The sequence below is a fragment of the Octopus bimaculoides genome, chromosome 29 (assembly GCF_046866305.1).
Source record: "Octopus bimaculoides isolate indiv1 chromosome 29, ASM4686630v1, whole genome shotgun sequence".
Classification (NCBI taxonomy): domain Eukaryota; kingdom Metazoa; phylum Mollusca; class Cephalopoda; order Octopoda; family Octopodidae; genus Octopus; species Octopus bimaculoides.
The window spans coordinates 16,436,625-16,459,124 of NC_142956.1; the positions used below are offsets into that span (position 1 = coordinate 16,436,625).

At 42.5% G+C, this 22,500-nt stretch overlaps 1 protein-coding gene across 7 annotated transcripts in view; it reads right to left on the reverse strand.

Annotated features, from left to right (window-relative positions):
- Positions 1-22,500, reverse strand: part of LOC106873413 (neuroglian) — a 67,459-nt gene that overhangs the window by 14,404 nt on the left and 30,555 nt on the right. For 6 of the 7 annotated variants that reach the window (XM_089344864.1, XM_089344861.1, XM_089344865.1 and 3 more), the window contains exons 13-22: positions 21,409-21,782; positions 20,600-20,834; positions 18,402-18,523; positions 16,080-16,317; positions 14,655-14,777; positions 12,046-12,228; positions 11,151-11,273; positions 10,492-10,650; positions 9,568-9,711; positions 5,555-5,618 (exon numbers count right to left, since the gene is read on the reverse strand). In XM_089344864.1, the coding sequence (XP_089200990.1) occupies positions 5,555-5,618; positions 9,568-9,711; positions 10,492-10,650; positions 11,151-11,273; positions 12,046-12,228; positions 14,655-14,777; positions 16,080-16,317; positions 18,402-18,523; positions 20,600-20,834; positions 21,409-21,782 (1,765 nt within the window). Of the gene's footprint in view, positions 1-5,554; positions 5,619-7,171; positions 7,250-9,567; positions 9,712-10,491; positions 10,651-11,150; positions 11,274-12,045; positions 12,229-14,654; positions 14,778-16,079; positions 16,318-18,401; positions 18,524-20,599; positions 20,835-21,408; positions 21,783-22,500 lie in introns of all 7 variants that reach the window. The other variant, XM_089344867.1, reaches the window with a different exon arrangement.

Here is a 22,500-nt window from a genome sequence, read left to right on the forward strand (position 1 = left end):
TGATAAGGTAATCGAGGTAGTTAGAGTATGTGACAGAGTACTTAAGATTAGACTAGTGCTTCATCATAGGCTAGCTACTGTCATCTCAGCCTATGCCCCTCAACTGGGGCTCCCGGATGGGCTGAAAGACCAATTCTATGACACCCTCTTGCAAACTACCTCGTCGACAAGAGACAGAGACCTTCTCTTTGTGGCTGGTGACTTCAATGGTCATGTCGGACGTCGTGCTGGAGGCTTCCATGGCATACATGGAGGCTATGGCTTTGGTTCCCGCAATGAGGAGGGAACCAAACTGCTGGAGTTCTGTGATGCAACTGATCTTATGGTTTGCAATACCAACTTCAGGAAACCTGCCTGTCACCTAGTCAGCTACCAATCCGGCAGACACTCTAGCCAAATCGACTACATCCTCGCCAGAACTAGAGAAAGAGGGAGGCTTATAAATGCCAAAACCCTCCCTGGCGAATAATGTACACCCCAACACAGATTAGTAGTTAGCGACTTCGAGATCAAGGCAATATGGGTGCCCAGAAGTAGACCGGCCTGGGGGAGAAGGGTATGGAAACTTAAAGACCCTGCAAATGGACAGAGATTTAGAGACAAGTTACTTGAAGCATTTGACGAAATAGAAGGGGATATAGCATCATACAACGTGGAAGACAATTGGAGATTTCTGCGGGACAACCTGATCTGTGGCTGGTGTAAAGTACCCTCTCGACCCAGAGTAACGTGGTGGTGGAACAAGGATGTAGACGGGGCTATTAGACAAAAGAAACAGGCTTGGAAGGACTGGAAGAACGGTGATAGCAGGGAATTGTACCAATCTGCCAGAAGGGAAGCTAGGCGACAGGTTTATTTAGCCAGAGGGGAAGCAGATAAGAAAAGATTTGCCAATGTTCTGCGCCGTGAGGACCAAAGACTCGAGGTATTTCGTGTTGCAAGACAGTGTAGGAGAGAGAATAGTGATGTTGTAGGAGAGAAATGTGTTCGCATGGATGATGGTACGCTTGCACTAAATGAGGCTGCAAAGAAAGAGGTCTGGAGATGCCACTACGATAGATTGCTTAATAAAGAGAATGAATGGGAGAAAGAGAGCCTGCCGTATGTCGACCCAACAGAGGGACCAGCTATCCGAGTTGACAGTACCAGGGTAGATAAAGCAATTAAGAGTATGAAGACAGGGAAAGCACCCGGCCCATCAGGAATCACTGCAGAGATGCTCAAAATATCTGGCAGTGTTGGCTACAGCCTAGTCACCCGTATTACGAACCAGGTGATACACGAAGGAGTCATACCCAATGACTGGTGTAGCAGCACCATAGTAAACTGCTACAAATGTAAAGGTGACGCTTTAGACACTAATAATTACAGAGGCATCAGGCTGTTAGATCAGGTTATGAAAGTTACGGAGAGGGTCATAGCCCAACTAATTAGGGAGCAAATCAATTTAGATGAGATGCAGTCTGGGTTCGTGCCAGGTAAAAGCACCACTGATGCCATATTTCTAGTGAGACAGCTGCAGGAGAAATATCTAGCCAAGGATAAACCTCTGTACCTGGCCTTCGTTGACATGGAGAAAGCCTTTGACAGGGTCCCCCGATTCCTTATCTGGTGGTCAATGAGGAAACTTGGGATAGAAGAATGGTTAGTGAGAGCTGTGCGAGCCATGTACAGAGATGCTGTCAGTAAGGTGAAGGTTGGAAATGAGTACAGTTTATGAATTCCGGGTAGAGGTAGGGGTCCACCAAGGTTCCGTCCTCAGCCCCCTCCTATTTATCATAGTCCTCCAGGCGATCACAGAGGAATTCAAGACAGGTTGCCCCTGGGAGCTCCTCTATGCTGATGACCTTGCACTAATTGCGCAGTCACTATCAGAACTAGAGGAGAAGTTTAAGGTGTGGAAGCAAGGACTAGAATCGAAGGGCCTTAGAGTCAACCTAGCAAAAACCAAAATCCTAATAAATAGGAAGGTAGATAAAACACAAACCCCTTCAGGTAGATGGCCCTGCTCAGTATGCAGTAAAGGAGTAGGTAGTAACTCTATAAGATGTACCCGGTGCAAGCTATGGACACAAAAGAGGTGCAGCAATATCAAAGGCAGATTAACTACAAAGTTAGTCTTTGTATGTGGCAGATGTTCAGGTGCAATAAACACTGTAAACAAACAGGAAACAACTTCTATCTCATTCCAGGGAGAAAAACTAGAGGTAGTTGATAGCTTCCGCTATCTGGGTGACCAAGTTAGTAGTGGGGGTGGGTGCGCTGAAAGTGTAACTGCTAGAATAAGAATAGCCTGGGCCAAGTTTAGAGAGCTCTTAGCTCTGCTGGTGACAAAGGGACTCTCACTCAGGGTAAAAGGCAGACTGTTTGACGCATGTGTACGAACAGCCATGCTACATGGCAGTGAAACATGGGCTGTGACTGCTGAGGACATGCGTAAGCTCGCAAGGAATGAAGCCAGTATGCTCCGCTGGATGTGTAATGTAAATGTGCATACCCGTCAGAGTGTAAGTATCTTGAGAGAAAAGCTGAACATAAGAAGCGTCAGTAGTGGTGTGCAAGAGAGACGATTGCACTGGTTTGGACATGTGGTGAGAATGAATGAGGATAGCTGCGTGAAAAAGTGCCACTCCCTAACAGTTGAGGGAACCCGTGGAAGAGGTAGGCCCAGGAAGACCTGGGCTGAGGTGGTGAGGCAAGACCTTCGAACATTGGGCCTCACCGAGGCGATGACTACTGACCGAGACCTTTGGAAATGTGCTGTGCGTGAGAAGACCCGGCAAGCCAAGTGAGATCGTTGCCAGTGCCCCTGGACTGGCTCTTGTGCGGGTCGCACATAAGATGTACCATCCTGAGCGTGACCGTTGCCAGTACCGCCTGACTGGCCTTGTAGGGTTTTCGAGCGAGATCATTGCCAGTGCCCCTGGACTGGCTCTTGTGCGGGTGGCACATAAAAGACACCATTTCGAGCATGGCCGTTTTCGTGCGGGTGACACGTAAAAGCACCCACTACACTTTCTGAGTGGTTGGCGTTAGGAAGGGCATCCAGCTGTAGAAACTCTGCCAAATTAGATTGGAGCCTGGTGTAGCCATCCGGTTGCACCAGTCCTCAGTCAAATCGTCCAACCCATGCTAGCATGGAAAGCGGACGTTAAACGATGATGATGATGATGATGATGATCCCATAAATAATGCAGTTATTTTAAACTTTTTTTATTTTTAAAAATTAAGATAGACAAAGTTCTTTTTTTAATCTAAAATAAACTCTCCTTCATTTTCTACAATGCTCTTCCATCTATCGGGTAGACTTGCATGGCCCCGTCTTCCAAAATTCACTTGTCTGTAACAAAAAAATACTCCTCCAGTACTGTTCTCACCTCATCTACAGAATTCATATTTTTCCCGTCCAAATGATTTTGAAGACTGCGGAATAAATGATAATCAGATGGAGTAATATCCAGTGAATATCATCTCCCATTCAAACAGCTCCAGCCTTTGGAATGTCATCCTTGCTGTATGTGGCTGAGCATTATCCTGATAGAAAACCTTTCATCTTCAAACCAAAGATGGTCGTTTTTCCTCTAGCGCTGACTTGAATGACCAAATCCAAATCCAAGCTTCTCTGGTAATTCCTCAATAATTACAATGGGATTTTGTTCCACCAAGGTTTGTAGGACGTCCTTGTTGAGCTCTACAGATCTTCCAAGATGAGACCTATCTACTAGTTTCCCACTCAGAATTTCTGGAACCACCGTTTGCATTGTCTTACATTTATTGTCCGATCCCCATATACTGTATTTATATACCTTGCACTTTCTGTTTCATTGTTGCCTTTATTGAACTCATAAAGCAAAATATGCCGAATATGCTCCTTTGTCACTTCCATTATAGCTTTGAAAAACATAATTTAAAATCAAACTGCACTCTTCAAAACTTGCACTAAGAATAAGGACAAGGTATAATTACTACCTGCTTTTATAGTAAGTTGATGCAGGTAGTTTATCCTGCCCTCCTCTGACTTTTAGCTCATGCAAATGAAAAAAAAAACCCATATTATTTATAAGATGTCCTAATATATATATATATTAATAGTTATCGCCAAGCCAACATGGTAGTCCAAAAAATAGGATGAATGCTGCCGTTGATTAGCTCCAAGAGGCCATCACCTCTATGTGACACACAAACCTGTGTCCATTATAACCTTCGAACAGGGGAGGTCAGCCACTTCCCCTTGCTCTTCTTATATATATTTATATATATATACATATATATAAGAAAAAAGGAAAAAATATATACATATTCTTTTATTCTTTTACTTGTTTCAGTTATTTGACTGTGGCCATGCTGGAGCACCACCTTGAACAAATCAACCCCCAGGACTTATTTTTTAAGCCTAGTACTTATTCTATCGATCTCTTCTTTTGAACCACTAAGTTACAGGGATGTAAACACACTAACACTGGTTGTTCAAGCAGTGATAGGGGTGACAAAGACACACACACAGAGGCTTCTTTCAGTTTCCTCCCAACCAAATCCACTCATAAGGCTCTGCTCAGAGTGCCACACAGTGTGACTGAACCCAGTGTGACTGGTTGGTGAGCAAGCTTCTTATCACAGCCACGCACACACATGCTTATTGTTACTAAGAATACTAAGAACCCTAACCCTAAATAAAAGAAAATCCAGGTTTTTTTAATAGCACAGCAAATGATAATGTTTAAACATACTCAAATGTTTCACACACCTATATATATATATATATATATATATATATATATATATATATATATATATATAACAATATATTATAAATTAACTACCAACAAAAATAATTGGTAAGCTAACTTAAAAAATCATCACCTAAATAGCAGAAAAAAACGACAGTGAAGATATGCAGACTCTTCAAGAATCGATCCTTTTGGTAATAATAATAATAATAAAGGAGTTACGACGCAAAAACGTATAAATTCAAAAGAACATATTTATATTTATATTTAAATATGTTCTTTTGAATTTATACGTTTTTGCGTCGTAACTCCTTTATTATTATTAATTATTTATATATATATATATATATATATATGCAGCTAGCCACCTACACTTTTTCTGCAAAATAGGGGTATCTTATCCTGTTCAGGCTATATTATTAGCATTATTCTGCGATTGAGAATTTAAAATCACTTCTTTAATTTTCTAAGACATCTCAACGCTTCTAAAAGCAAACTTCGTTTGTTTATTTACGTTTGTCGTAATTTGAATTTATATAAATATATATATATATATATATATATATATACACACACACACACACACACATAGAGCAATGAATATATTTGTGTACCTTTACATATATATCAATACACACACAGACACACACACATATATATATATGGGTAAACATGTGGACATACAGAAATATTTATACATATGTGTGTGTGTGTGTGTGTAGAGTGATACACATGAAAGTGAGACAAAGACAGACAGATGAAAGAAGAGAACAAGACAAATATAGTAAAACAAACAGAAGACAAAGTAAAGTAGTTCTGTTACTCACCCATCGTTGACGTAACCAATATCATCACGGAAGTCTGAGGAATTGTCAATATGGGCCTTGGAGCCTGGAATGTTAAAGTAAGGAATGAATGACTGGTACCATGTCAACAGAGAATCTCAACAAACCTCTTCACTCACACATTACATCTTTCTGCAGTTAACAATTCCGCAAAACCACCAAATGTGCTGATATGCAAATGAATTAAAGGCAGAGCCTGTTGTTCACTGCATAGCAGCTACACACACACACATACACACTTACTCCTTCTCTATAGACTGTATGAAGTAAACATGCTTAACGAGCAGGCAAAGGCTCGGTGAAACTACGTGTATGTGTGTGCCACATAAAAAGCACTACTCACCTTGCCTGTGCTTGTACCACGAAAAAAGCACGAAGAAGGTTTTAATTGATTGATATCAATTTCTACCCTTATTAATAAATTTTAATTATACATATATATATATATATACATATATATATATACATACACAGACACATACACACACTAGTATTGGTGTGTCAATAGTTATGGTGGTAGGTGTGAGGTGTGGTGGTAATGGTAGTAGTAGTGGTGGTGGTATAGTGGTGATAGTAGTAATAGTGGTGGTGGTGGTGATGGTGTCTATCTATGTGAATCAAGGAGGTAGTTGCAGTGATGAAGATGAGGTGACGATGCTAATGTTAATGATGGTGATACCATCGGTAGGTAATAGCAGCTGCAATAGTAAATGAAGTGTCTTTTGAAGAAGGTATTTAAGACTCATTAAGGGAACCACTACCAGGAACCAATCAAGATATTATACCCAGGTTATGCTGACTAATTTAGTTTTACTTCCCATCATTAAATATTGAAATTAAATTCCATTTTCTGGAGTAAAAATTTAAATTATCAGCGAAAATTTTATTTATGTGGAATCTTCTTACATCTTTTACTTGTTTAAGTCATTGGATTGCAGCCATAGGATATCAGTTTCTGGGTGAATGTCATTCCACAGGAAAACATTCAAATTCTTTGACAGATTTTGGTCTGCAGGGCAAACGTTACTTTAGAGGGTGAAACATGAGTATGCAAAATAAATATCAGTTTACAAAGTATCAGTTTAAGGGGCAAAATGTCAGTTTGTGGGGCAAATGTCAGTTTGAAAGGCAAAATGTCATCTTGCACGCCAAAATGTCTCATTGAAGGGTAAGTGTAAGTTTAAGGGGCAAAATATCAGTTTGAAGAGAAAAATGAACCTCTGAGAAGCAAATGTCAGTTTGAAGGGCTATCTATTTGAAATACCAGTAAGTAATGTTTAAAAAAAAGGGTACCTTCTACTCCCCCACCCACTAAAAAGTCTGAATTAAAATCACCATCCCCAAGTGTAAATAACTGCTGCGCCTTGATGTGGTTGAGGCCACAGGAGAAGAGGTTAAAAATGAAAACCTGCAGCTTTTCACTGGTGCTGGTAGATGTATGTGCAACATCAGTTGACACTGAAATAACAAAACATCTACAGCAAAAAATTGCATTGAGACAGTGGGAGTAGTAGTAGTAGTAGTAAGAATACAGGGAAAGGAGGAGAAGGAAGTGTAGCATTAGTAGCAGGTGCAAAGTTTGGTTGTGGCTGTTTTTACCGTACAACTTGGGCAGTCTGTCAACAAAACTGTAGAAGCTGTTTATTTGTCGCGCTGTGAATATCTCCACTTCGTCGTCTTTTGAATTCAATTAATTGAGATGCATTTGAGTATCATTTGTTTGGTTAGAGAAAGGTACCCAAAATGAAGGGTCCGATAAAACAATTGAAATGACCGAACAAATGAAGTTAGAATGGCAGCCACAGTGACAGGAAGAAAATGAGAAAGAGAGAGAATTATGAGAGAGAGAACAACAAATAAATGAAACAATAGATTATAAAGATGATTTTCACATAATTGCATTGTATAATTAGTTTGAGCAGTGGTCATGCTAGAACATAATCTTTGATCATACCTTCACTATTACCAACCCCAGCGCTTATTTTTCAGCTTGGTACATAAATTGTATCTATTGTTGAGGCTCCAGAGAATACATGATGAAACTAGTATTTCCATCTAAAGAATATGTTCACCATGAGAGTACTTCCTTTCCAACTAGAAGTACCAACAATATTTTAAAGAACGTACCTCTTGTGATTTTCTCTTCTACATCGCTTTATGTACCAAAATATCTCCCCTCATCCTATATACTAAGCACCACATACTGTTCTTGTTGCCATCTCAGCCCACCTCATTATACGAGTTTTCATGTACCCCAGTTAGTTTGTGACCCGTTGACCTGTATAAATTTCTTTTGCGTAATATAATTTGTACTGACACACAAAGGGGTGATGTCTAGGAGTAGCTTAAGTCTATACAGAATATAGTAAATATTTCTTGTGGACCAATTCAATGTTGAAGCTGACTGGCAGGATTTGAACTCAATCAGAAATCAACAAAATTAATTCCTGCTCAGTGTTTTACTATCTGTGCCACCCTTACAGACCCTTCACAATAAATTGTGTGTTATGGTGGGGCAAAGCACAATTTACCTACATTGCAGGTTTCTGGTAGTATCGACCCTTTCCAGCTGGCCAAAACCTAATGGCAAATTCCCCAACTCACATGGCCACTACATCCATCTTCAAGCGAAAAAAAAGGTCCATGCTCATCATGTTTCTACTCACATGATCTTCTTTGCTCCGCTCCTTCCAGCAAGATCCCTCAACTGTTTGCATGATGTCACAGACCTTATACTTCCAGCCCACCTTGGTCCCACATTTGTATTAAGATAGCAGCAATAATAATGACTTCAAATTTTGGTACAAGGCCAGTAATTTTAGGGAGTAGGGGGTTAGCTGCATGATTATATATTTTATGATTTAAGTTTGCAGGTTTTCAAAATAACTAAAGATTGAAGTCCAAGTTTCATATTATATATCTGAGAGGATTATGAAAGCATGGCACATAAGATGTACCATCCTGAATGTGACCGTTGCCAGTACCGCCTGACTGGCCTTTGTAGGGTTTTCGAGCGAGATCGTTGCCAGTGCCCCTGGACTGGCTCTTGTGCGGGTGGCACATAAAAGACACCATTTCGAGCATGGCCGTTTTCGTGCGGGTGACACGTAAAAGCACCCACTACACTCTCTGAGTGGTTGGGGTTAGGAAGGGCATCCAGCTGTAGAAACTCTGCCAAATCAGATTGGAGCCTGGTGTAGCCATCCGGTTGCACCAGTCCTCAGTCAAATCGTCCAACCCATGCTAGCATGGAAAGCGGATGTTAAACGATGATGATGATGATGATATATATATATATATATATATATAAACTACACTCTCTGAGTGGTTGGCGTTAGGAAGGGCATCCAGCTGTAGAAACTCTGCCAAATCAGATTGGAGCCTGGTGTAGCCATCTGGTTTCACCAGTCCTCAGTCAAATCGTCCAACCCATGCTAGCATGGAAAGCGGACGTTAAACGACGATGATGATAGCTTAATGGTCCAAGTATTTGGCTCATGATTGTAAGATTAAGGGTTCGATTCCTGGCAGTGCATTATCTCCTTCAGCAGGACACCTTATTTCATGTTGCTCCAGTTCATTCAGCTGGTAAAAATGAGTTGTACCTGTAATTCAAAAGGGGCCAGCCGTGTCACATTCTGAGTCATGCTGAATCTCCCCGAAAACTACATTAAATGTACGCATGTTTGTGGAGTGCTCAGCCACTTGCCAGTTACTTTCATGAGCAGGCTGTTCTAAGGATCAAATCAACTGGAACCCATGTTATCATGACCGACAGACTGCCAGTGGTTCTTTGATAAAGTTTTTAAGGGTTCACGCAACCTTTTGCAAAGGTAATCAGTTTTATAATTGTTTCCCCAGTGCAACATAACAATCAAACTTGCTAGTACAGTACTCTACCAACGCATAACAATATTGGTACTAACCTCCTGGGGTCTTCCCACAACAAGAGTACTTCCTTTTCTCTTAAAACAAGATTACTTCACACAACTTACCTCCCATATTCTTTTTGTATGACTCGCGCCTTCGCACTGATATCTTCTCCCGTAGTACGTACAGTGCAATAGCAATACATACAAGGATTAGTAGAGCCACCAACATACCATACAACCAGCCACTGGTTCCTGCAAAGCCCACATCTGCAACGAGACAAAAAAGATATGCAATCATCATCATCATCAACACCACCCCTACTAACACCAACACTATCATCACTGCTTTTATCAACACCATCATCACTATTGCTTTAACGACCACTTTTCCATACTTGCACGGGACATAAACAAACCACCATTGCTTTTCAAACTGGTGTGTTTATGTCAAGCATTGCTTGTCAAGCAGGAGGACAAACAAACACACAAATACATACACACATATATGACGGGCTTCTTTCAGTTTCCATCTAGCAAATCCACTCACAAGGCTTTGGTCGGCCCAAGGCTATAGTAGAAGACACTTGCCCAAGGTGCCATGCAGTGGGACTGAACCCGGAACCATGTGGTTGGTAAGCAAGCTTCTTAACCACACAGCCATGCCTGCACCTATGTATAGTATTTCAACTTTAATTAGTCATTAGACTGCAGAAATGTTGGGACACCACCTTCAGGTATTTTAGTCGAATGAATCTACCCAAGTACTTACTTTTTCAAACTGATCCTTATTCTGTCAGTCACTTTTGCTGAACTGCTAAGTTACAGGGATGCAAACACAGCAACACAAGTTATCAAGTGGTGGTGGAGGACAGACACAAACACACACACAATATAGACTGTGCATTTAGAAAATGGATTGTTATGGCTGGTCAGAGAGTGACCATTCATCTTGCACTGATATAGCACAGGTAACTCACCAGACTCAATAGGCCAGAGGCACATAACCTCTCTACAACTGTAGTCTACTACTACTACTACTGTACTTACAGTGTCCATATGTAGTTGCCACTTGTATCTCACTTGCTTGTGTTACCATTCCATTTGTGGCCACCAGTCTGAATTCATAGTCAGTTCCTGCTTCAAGATTGGTCACATTTTTCCAGCTAAACACTGACTCATCAGTTGTCTGCAGCCAGTCGGAAGATTCTGGAAGAGAGGAAGAGGGACAGTAGAGTGAGGGGGAGAGACGAAAATCAAGAGAGGAGAGTCACTCAACAGGAGTAGGAGTGACATGAGAGGAGGAGGTAAGAATAATGTAGGAGGAAAGGGTGGGAGGAATAACATGAGAGGAGGAGGAAGTATAGAATGGGAGAGCAATGTCTCAGAGTAGCATGAGGTGTAGGGATAGGGTTGAGAGATAGAGTAGGGGGTCCATATAGAGGGGAAGTAGGGACTTGAGTGAAAGTAGGGGGTCTGTGTTGAGTGAGTAGGGGACTGTGTTGTGTGAGAGTAGGGGACTGTGTTGAGTGAGATTAAGGCCCAGTGTTGAAATAGAGAAGGGGCTGTAAAGTGGATGTAGTACTGGGTTGAGTGGGTGTGGGGACTGTGTTGAATGTGAGTAGGGGTTCTGTTGAAATAGGAGTTATATTTAAATAGAGGCTATGTAGAGAGAAATAAAATAAGGGCTACTTTGAGTGTGAACTTACCTTCTTTCCTATACTCAATATAGTAAACACTCCCATGCATGTCAGTTTTCAGACTCTCTGGCCAAGAGATGTTCACATAATGGACGTCAATGTGGACAAAGGAAAATGTTGGCACTGCTGGGGCTGAAATACATCATTATTATAATCATTATTATTATTATTATTATTATAATCATTATTATTATTATTATTGAGTGAGAGAGCAGTGCATGCCATCAAAGTGTCACTGGGGTAAAATATACAAAGCCCAATATACCCATCATGACTACCCGTCTGATAAGGGTACACCAGGCACATGCATCACAACCATATGTGCGCGACATGGTGATCTCATATCAAGATAAACAGCGCATGACCTCGCAGGTGGGCACAAGTTAGAATTTTCTTCAGGTCGAGTAGCCCATCCCACTCAAAAGGTCCCTGAATAAGGTTTGTTTTAAGGATAATGAACAAAACACCCATGTTTCCAAAGGTAAATTATTCAAACCCCAAAGAATTCCTCTCAACACATGGCTATGATGCTCCCCCACTACTTCTGCTCATGATCAGAGATGCACATATCGTCAGCCACCAAGGGACATGCTCAACTGGTTAAGGTCAAACAACTGACAAGCAAATCTGTGGTATAAGCAGAATATTTGCTGTAGCCCATCTTTTTATACCAAGACAAAACAATGTACATGAAAACACTTCCAATCAGTTAAGATCAGAAGCCATGAGAGCCACTGCCTGGTACTGCATCAGGGCATTTATTATTATTATTATTGTTATTATTATTATTATTATTATTAGCAACATTTTGTCCAGCTTTATGTTCCAAGTTCGAATTCGAGTGTGAGTGACTTTATATATGTATAGGAGTGTGTGTGTGTAATCTTCCAAAAATAATACTCACTACTTGGTTTAATTGTTGAGACTTCAATGAAGTAGGGGTCACCTTTACCAACAAGGGTACGAGCCCAAATGAACACTCGATATAACTGGGACGAACGGAGACCTGTTAGTCGGATCTGTTTCAAAGAGGCATCTGTCACTTGTGGCTCCATATCACGAAGCTTCCCCAAGTTCAATCCATTCACTGAACAAAATATCAAAGATAACAAAGAACAGTAAACAAACAGAATTTGTTGATAAGTTTGTAATCCTCCCTCTAAAATCTATTGTTTCAGTTATTGAACTGCAACCATGCTAGAGCACTACCTCAAAGGGCTTTAGTCAAACAAATCAACCCCAGTACTTATTTTCTTTCTACTTCCGATACTTAGTCTATCAGTATCTTTTGATGAACTACTAAGTTACAGGCACAGGAGTGGCTGTGTTATTTCTTTACTACCTACAAGGGGCTACACACAGAGGGGACAAACAAGGACAGACAAACGGATTAAGTCGATTATACCGACTCCAGTGCGTAACTGGTACTTATTTGATCGACCCCGAAAAGATGAAAGGCAAAGTCGACCTCGGCGGAATTTGAACTCAGAACGTAGCGGCAGACGAAATACCGCTAAGCATTTCGCTCGGTGTGCTAACGTTTCTGCCAATTCGCCGCAGTGGCTGTGTGGTAAGTAGCTTGCCTACCAATCACATCGTTCTAAGTTCAGTCACACTGCATGGCACCTTGGGCAAGTGTCTTCTACTATAGCCTTGGGCCAACCAAAGTCTTGTGAGTGGATTTGGTAGACAGAAACTGAAAGAAGCCCATCGTATTTATATGTTTGCTTGTCTGTGTTTGTCCCCACCACCATCGCTTGACAACCAATGTTGGTGTATTTATGTTCTTGTAACTTAGCAGTTCGGCAAAAGAGACCGATATAATAAGTACTAGGCTTACAAAGAATAAGTCCTGGGGTAGATTTGTTCGACTAAAAAGGCGGTGGTCCAGCATGGCCGTAGTCAAATGACAAACAAATAAAAGAATAAAAACCAACACTGATTGTCAAATGATGTGGGGAGGGGGACAAATACAAGCACACACACACACACACACACACACAAACAAACACAGATATAAACATACATACATTTCTCTGATGTCCACGCATCATATGTAATACTCATTACCAATATTTTTCAGTTCCAAAATAATTTGGGGCTTGTGAAAGGAAAGCTTTATATTACTCAGAGGATACGAAACAAGGGTTAACTAAATATCTGAAAGAATGTATGGACATTTAGAGCAAACTTATAAATGCTTTGGACAGGGTAACATGTTAATATTGTTATAAAACATCCTTGTTGTCAATGGAATCATAATAGAAGATTAAGACTATAGGCGCAGGAGTGGCTGTGTGGTAAGTAGCTTGCTTACCAACCACATGATTCCGGTTCAGTCCCACTGCGTGGCACCTTGGGCAAGTGTCTTCTACTATAGCCTCGGGCCGACCAAAGCCTTGTGAGTGGATTTGGTTGACGGAAACTGAAAGAAGCCCGTCGTATATATGTATATATATTTATGTGTATCTGTGTTTGTCCTCCTAGCATTGCTTGACAACCGATGCTGGTGTGTTTATGTTCCAGTCACTTAGTGGTTCGGCAAAAAGACACTGATAGAATAAGTACTAGGCTTACAAAGAATAAGTCCCGGGGTCGATTTGCTCAACTAAAGGCGGTGCTCCAGCATGGCCGCAGTCAAATGACTGAAACAAGTAAAAGAGTAAAAGAGATTAACTTTAATCCTTCTGGGATTGATGAAATAAAGTACCAGTGAAATCCTGGGATAGATTTTAACCTTTGTCTGTATAGAACAATTCCTTGATGCACATGCATCATATATGATATACATTCCCAAATTTTTTCAAGCACCAGAGTAATTTGGGACTTATGTTACACAGAACATATGAAACAAGGGCCAATCATCATCATCATCGTTTAACGTCCGCTTTCCATGCTAGCATGGGTTGGACGATTTGACTGAGGACTGGTGAAACCAGATGGCTACACCAGGCTCCAATCTGATTTGGCAGAGTTTCTACAGCTGGATGCCCGTCCTAACGCCAACCACTCCAAGAGTGTAGTTTATATATATATATATATATCATCATCATCATCATCGTTTAACGTCCGCTTTCCATGCTAGCATGGGTTGGACGATTTGACTGAGGACTGGCGAACCAGATGGCTACACCAGGCTCCAATCTGATTTGGTAGAGTTTCTACAGCTGGATGCCCTTCCTAACGCCAACCACTCAGAGAGGGTAGTGGGTGCTTTTACATGCCACCGGCACAAAGGCCAGTCGGGCGGGTACTGGCAACGGCCATGCTCAAAATGGTGTATTTTATGTGCCACCCGCACAAGAGCCAGTCCAGGGGCACTGACAATTAGGACAAAGATTTATGTAAATGCTTTGCAGAAGCAAAGGGTCAAAAGTGATGGCTGCTGTGTTGAGTTTGAGTGAAAGGATTTATGACAGAGCATGAATGAAAGTAGGCCAGAATAGAAGAGTGGAGAAGGAGGACCTTGTTTGTGATGTTGGCAGTGATGGGCATGAAAGGAAGATGACTCACCTGTTTGGAATCCAATGTCATAGCCAACAACATAACCATTCTTGTCCTCAGGCACATCCCATTCTAAGAGGAAGTGGTTAGAACCTCTCACAGATGCTATCAGGAAAGGAACCGGTCCAGGAACTGAAAAGCAAAGAGAAAATGTGGAGTGTGATCATGGAATTGAGCATTGAGTGTAGGTGTGGAGTGTGAGTATGGAGTGAGAGTTAGATGTGTGAACATGGAGTGTGGAGTGTGATCATGGAATTGAGCATTGAGTGTAGGTGTGGAGTGTGAGTATGGAGTGAGAGTTAGATGTGTGAACATGGAGCAGGAGTGTAGAGTGTGAGCATAAACCGTGAGTATAGTGGGTGAGCATGAGGTGTGAATGTGGAGTGCGAAGCAGCATGAGCATGGAGTGTGAGTGAGAAATGGGAAAATGATGTGAGTATGGAGAGTGAGTGTTGGCATGAAGTGTGAGTGTGAGCATGGAGCATGAATGTGGAATGTGAGCATAAAGTGTGAATGTAGAATGTGAGCTTGGAGTTTGAGTGTGGAGCATGAAGCATGAGCATGGACTGTGAGTGTAGAGTGTGAACAAGGTAGTATGGAGTGGGAGCATAAGTGTGGAGTGTGAGTGCAGGCATGGAATATGACAGTAGAAGTGCAGAATGTGTGAGTGTGGTGTGAGCTTGAATACTAAGGCAACCACTACCACCATCACAACTACAGTACCACACTACACCACAGCCACTACAGTGATCTAACCACTGCCATTACCACAACCACTATCATCACACCACAACACACTACCACCATTACAACAACACCACCAGCATTATTCTCACAATTACCTCACAGCTATCACTATAGCCACAACCATCACCGCTCCAACCATTGGCTGTACAACACATCACCACCAGAACACACAATCACTAAAACCGCTACAACCATCACCATCAACATTGCTACAACCACCACTACCACCACCATTACAACAACATACAACAACCACCATTGTGTTGTGTTAGCACTCCGTCGCTTACGACGTTGAGGGTTCCAGTTGATCCGATCAACGGAACAGCCTGCTCGTGAAATTAACGTGCAAGTGGCTGAGCACTCCACAGACACATGTACCCTTAACGTAGTTCTCGGGGGATATTCAGCATGACGCATAGTGTGACAAGGCTGACCCTTTGAATTACAGGCACAAGAGAAACAGGAAGAAAGAGCGAGAGAAAGTTGTGGTGGAAGAGTACAGCAGGATTCGCCACCATCCCCTGCCGGAGCCTGGTGGAGCTTTAGGTGTTTTCGCTCAATAAACACTCACAACGCTCGGTCTAGGAATCGAAACCACGATCCTATGATAACGAGTCCGCTGCCCTAACCACTGGGCCATTGTGCCTCCTACAACCACCATTATTGTTCCAAAAACTGATCTCTTACCTCCTTCTTCTGTCTTGAAACTAAAGACATCACTTGGTGGTCCTACATAGTAGGAATTGATGACAAGTACCTGAGCCTCAATATCAGAGTAAGGGTAGACGTTCTTCAGCTGGAGGGTCACCTGGCCCCCACTGACACTCCGCTTTTTGCGGGCTTTGTTTTTGTCTTCTATATCGTCAATGTAGAAGGTATAGTCTTGGAATGTGCTCTTTTTCTTGTTGCGCTTCCAGAACTGGATCTGAGAAAGAGCAATAAGGAAGTTTTATATTGAGGTTTTGTAGAACAATGAAGGGAAAGAGGAAAGAGAGAGAGAGAGAGAGAGAGCGAGGGGGGGAGAAAGATGTAGACAAATAGGGAGGGGAGAGGGGCTAGAAGACAGGAGAGGAGGAGCAGTGGAGAGAGGGTGGGGAGAGGAGAAGGGGTAAGGGGAGAAAAAGCAAAAGAATAATGAAAAGTGAAAGAGACAGACATACATGATAGCGTATCTTCATAGTACTTATTTTTGGCTGTATGTAACAGGATATTTTCCATACCACACAGTGGTTCTGTCCCTCATAACAATATGGTAATCCCTTAATTAGGCCCAAACAGTAGCATAAAATGTAGCAGTAGATGGAGTATCCAAGAGCTATAACCTGGATGTGGCCTGATCCCTTAGACCACAACTAATTTAAGAATAATAATAAAATAATGTATATGACTTGAGATGCTTGTTATGTGTCGGTGTTTGTTGTCCTCTTTCACAAATGTTGTTGGCACTCCGTCGCTTACGATGACGAGGGTTCCAGTTGATCCGATCAACGGAACAGCCTGCTCGTGAAATTAACATGCAAGTGGCTGAGCACTCCACAGACACGTGTACCCTTAACGTAGTTCTCAGGGGATATTCAGCATGACACAGAGTGTGACAAGGCTGGCCCTTTGAATTACAGGCACAACAGAAACAGGAAGAAAGGGTGAGAGGAAGTTGTGGTGAAAGAGTACAGCAGGATTCGCCACCATTCCCTGCCGGAACCTCATGGAGCTTTAGGTGTTTTCGCTCAATAAACACTCACAACACCTGGTCTGGGAACCGAAACCGCGATCCTACAACCGCGAGTCTGCTGCCCTAACCACTGGGCCATTGCGCCTCCCTTTCACAAATATATATCTACTAAATTGGAAACCTAAAATGGATCCATAGCTCTGTTTCAGTTATAAGCTTGGAACCCTGATAATCTGTTACAGCACTTACCCAGTGCAGCTATTCATTTAGACCACCAGTGAACTAAACTCCCATATTACATATAGTGTACTTCTCCATTATTGTTAGAATTAACACAGGATTTTTGATCATGAATGACTGCAAGATAGTATATAGCACATTTCCTTCCAGTCTCCCACAAAATACATATCTGGCTATAGAGAAATATTATCTTGCTTAGAAACAGGTGAGGATTGGCAACAGGAAGTACAGCTAACCATAGAAAATCTTCCTTGGAAAATTCCATCTGATCCATTCGAGCATGGAAAAGAGGAGGTTAAAATGATGAAGATGATGGTGCTTGAGGTTAAGATGATGATGATGGTGAAGATGAAGAAGATACACACAGGCACATACATACTCTCCAAGTACACACTGTGAAGGTGATGTTAATCTTAGACAAGACACACTGCTCTGCATGTCACAGGAACCAACCTCAGCTGTAAACCTTAGACAAATCTACTTGTCAGCAAGCTGTTCAGAATTTATAGACATATCCGCTAAACTAAACTCCGCTTGCGAAGACTTGTTGAGGCAAGTGAAATCGAACTAAATTCGACGACTGGCACCCATGCCAACGTCATCTCCTTCATTGGACACGAAACTCAGCTTGCGAAGACTTATTGGGGTAAGCAAAAGTGAAATCAGGATGGCACCTGTGCCCAGCGTCGCCTTTCTGGCACTTGTGCCCGCGGCATGTGTAAGGATTTTCAAGCGAGATCGTTGCCAGTGGCCCTGGACTGGCTCTTGTGCAGGTGGCACATAAAATACACCATTTTGAGTATGGCTGTTGCCAGTACCGCCTGACTGGCCTTCATGCGGGCGACACATAAAAGCACCCACTACACTCTCTGAGTGGTTGGCGTTAGGAAGGGCATCCAGCTGTAGAAACTCTGCCAAATCAGATTGGAGCCTGGTGTAGCCATCTGGTTTCACCAGTCCTCAGTCAAATCGTCCAACCCATGCTAGCATGGAAAGCGGACGTTAAACGATGATGATGATGATGATGATGATGATGATGATCCAATCCACAAATAACAAGGAAAAAATTCTCAAAAGTTAAGATAAAACTAACTTACCTTATATCCATTGAATTTGCCACGGATGAGGAGTGAATTAGGGTCAACCCCATCAAAGGTGATGGCCACTGTTGTTGCCTCAATTAATCCTGCTGTTGGATTGGACACTATAGCTTGTGGGGCTGAAATAACCACAGAGAATACGATGCTGTAGTAATGATATATTGTTATAATAATAATACTGGTTTCAAATTTGGGCATATGGTCAGCAATTTCAGGAAATGGGATCAGGCAATTACATCAGCCCTAGTACTCACCTGGTACTTATTTTATTGATGCTGAAAGGATGAAAAGCAAAGTTGACCTTTGCTGAATTTGAGCTCTGAAACATAATGACAAACAACATGCAACTATGCCACCTTGATTTGTTGTATAATAATATTGAAATAAAAGATCAGAAAACATAACAATATAATATTATAATACAATTATAGTGTGGAGGCGCAATGGCCCAGTGGTTAGAGCAGCGGACTCGCGGTCATAGGATCGTGGTTTCGATTCCCAGACAGGGTGTTGTTAGTGTTTATTGAGCGAAAACACCTAAAGCTCCACGAGGCTCTGGCAGCGGGATGGTGGGGAACCCTGCTGTATTCTTTCACCACAACTTTCTCTCACTCTTACTTCCTGTTTCTGTTGTGCCTGTAATTGAAAGGGTCAACCTTGTGACACACTGTGTCACACTGAGTATTCTCGAGAACTGCGTTAAGGGTACACGTGTCTGTGGAGTGCTCAGCCACTTGCACGTTAATTTCACGAGCAGGCTGTTCCGTTGATCGGATCAACTGGAACCCTCGACGTCGTAAGCGACAAAGTGCCAACAAAAACTATTATAGTAACCACATTCTGTTAGGATTGAAAAAAATGCATACAAGTTGTGGTGTTATGGGCTGTGATGAGCTATATGTTGTTGGTGGAAAGAGATGAAGCAAACGAAAGTGAAGCCAGACCGGAAGGGCGAGACTGGAAGGGTCAGACTAGAAGTCGGCTGCATGCGGTCGACAGCTAGCATGTGGCGGCAGTCAGAAGACAGAGAGCTTACGAGGAAGACGTGTTTTGATCTGGAGCGATCGTTTACTCCGCCGCGGTCGATGAGGTAAGGTCCTAGCGTTTCATTCTGTCCTTTTGCTTCTTGTTATCTTTTTCCTCCATCACACCACACAAGTGAAGCACTGACATGGTTGTAGGCTCAATGGACAGGGGTGTCAGTTACTGCTGCTGTCTGAGCAGAATGACAAAGGTTCAGGTCTTTCGGTTGCTGGTTCTCTCTGCCCTGCTCTATAATTGTGAGACTTGGACATAACTGAAAACAATACCTCTGCCTTTGCTAAGGCGGAGGTAATAATAACAAACCTGAGTGGCCGTTGCCAGTACCGCCTGACTGGCCTTCGTGCGGGTGACACGTAAAAGCACCCACTACACTCTCAGAGTGGTCGGCGTTAGGAAGGGCATCCAGCTGTAGAAACTCTGCCAAATCAGATTGGAGCCTTGTGTAGCCATCTGGTTTCACCAGTCCTCAGTCAAATCTTCCAACCCATGCTAGCATGGAAAGCGGACGTTAAACGACAATGATGACAATGGTAGTTCAGAGATAAGTCAATTATTCTCCTGAATTATTTTCTTATTCTGTCCATTAGTTTGCCTACAATGAACGACCGAGTTCGTTGCCAGTGCCCCTGGACTGGCTCTTGTGCAGGTGGCACATAAAATACACCATTTTGAACGTGGCTGTTGCCAGTACTGCCTGACTGGCCTTCGTACGGGTGACACGTAAAAACACCCACTACACTTTTGGAGTGGTTGGCGTTAGGAAGGGCATCCAGCTGTAGAAACTCTGCCAAATTAGATTGGAGCCTGGTGTAGCCATCTGGTTTCACCAGTCCTCAGTCAAATCGTCCAACCCATGCTAGCATGGAAAGCGGACGTTAAACGATGATGATGATGATATATATATATATATATATATATATATATATATAAATAAACTACACTCTTGGAGTGGTTGGCGTTAGGACGGGCATCCAGCTGTAGAAACTCTGCCAAATTAGATTGGAGCCTGGTGTTGCCATCCGGTTTCACCAGTCCTCAGTCAAATCGTCCAACCCATGCTAGCATGGAAAGCGGACGTTAAACGATGATGATGATGATGATGCAGATTAAAAGTAAATAATGGTAATAATTGTTCCAAGACCAATACTCACTATCCTCTCCTGAATATCCAACAATCCTTACAGAGCTCACGTTGGCATCCCCTATGCTATTCTTCACCCTCATTTTAATATCATAGGGCTTGTAGATATTGTTGGTATAAATGGATATGTTGTTCACTTGCCAGTTACTGATGGTTTTAATGGTTGGTGTGTCGGTGCTGTTCCGTAATCTCACCTCAATCACATACTTGAAGTCAGGGCCATTGTGTGTAATCGGTGGCATGATCTGGCGGAAAGAGAGAGACAGAAAAACAAGGATAGTCAGAGATAGGAAGGCAGAGAGAGAGAGAGAGAGAGGAAAAAAGGGGACATAGTTTATATTGCCTGAACAGATGCATGGTGTGTCAGATCAGGCATCAAAGTGATTGCAGAGCAAGAACACAATGCACCACCTAGTCCAGGAACTGAAACCATAGTCTTGAGATCATGAGTGCAATGGCCTAATCACTGGACCAAAAAGTGTGAACCAAACAGGAAAGATATGAGAGAGGGGGGGAGAGGGGGGAGAGAGAGAAAGAGAAAGAGAGAGAAAGAGAGAGGGAGAGAGAGAAAGAGAGAGAGAGAGAGAGAAAGAGAGAGGGAGAGAGAGAAAGAGAGAGAGAGAAAGAGAGAGAGAGAGAAAGAGAAAAAGATAGGGAAAGAGAGAGGGAGAGAGAGAAAGAGAAAGAGAGAGGGAGAGAGAAAGAGAGAGGGAGAGAGAAAGAGAGGGAGAGAGAAAGAGAGGGAGAGGGAGAACGAGAGAGAGAGAGAGAGAGAGGGCGAGAGAGAAACAAAGAGAGTGGTCAAATGTATCCACTTACTGTCCACATAATTGTCAAGTAATTCTTGCGATCGCCTCGTGTGTGCACATTGGATGGTTGTCGGTAGGGCACAGTTCCACCAGGCTTTGACTTGCACATGTCCAGGGCGTGGTCACTGGGTTTACTCTCTCCAATTTTGTTCTGTGCCACCACACGGAATGTGTAGTTGGTGTAGGGGGACATAATGATGTCGATTCTTGTTTCAGCCGAGGAAACCTTGTTTACCATTGACCACTGGTCAGGGTTGAAACTGGTGTTTGCCTGGATTATGTAAAACTGTATTGGCGCATTGTTTGTGCTTCCAGATGTCCAAGAGACGGTCGCATATTCTGCATAACAGTTCACATTCACCTTTGTTGGAGCCTCTGGTCTCGCTGAAGGAGATAAAGAGAATTATTATTATTATTATTATTGAGTGAGAGAGCAACACATGTTGTAAAAGTGACACAGAGGTACAAATATATGAACTTCAATATACCCATCATGACTAGCCATCTGATAAGGGTACACCAGGCATATGTTTCATAACCAGATATGCATAACCTTGTGATCTCATATCAAGATAAACAACACATGACCTTGAAGGTGGGGGCCAAGTAAGAATTTTCTTCAGGTTGGGTCACCGATCCCACTAAAAGGGTTCCTGAATAAGGGTTGTTTAAAGATGATTAACAACACATTAATGTTTCCAGGTGTGAAGTATTCAAACCCCAGAGAATTCTTCTCAACCCATGGCTATGATGCTTCCCCACTGCTCCTGCTTATGATCAGAGATGCACACATCGCCAGCCACCAAGGGACATGCTCAACTGGTTACGGTCAAGCAAATCTGTATTGAGTAGAATATTTGCTATAACCCATCTTTTACACCAAGACAAAACATGTACATGATAACACTTCAGAGTTACTTGCTCAGGTGGATTCTTTGAGAACAGGCAACAACCTGCTGTCAGAGGTCTCACAGGGTCTCTTTCCACAAATTATAAGACTTAGTGCTCCTGGACTGGCTCTTGTGTGGGTGGCACATAAAATACACCATTTTGAGCGTGGCCGTTGCCAGTACCGCCCGACTGGCCTTCGTGCGGGTGACAC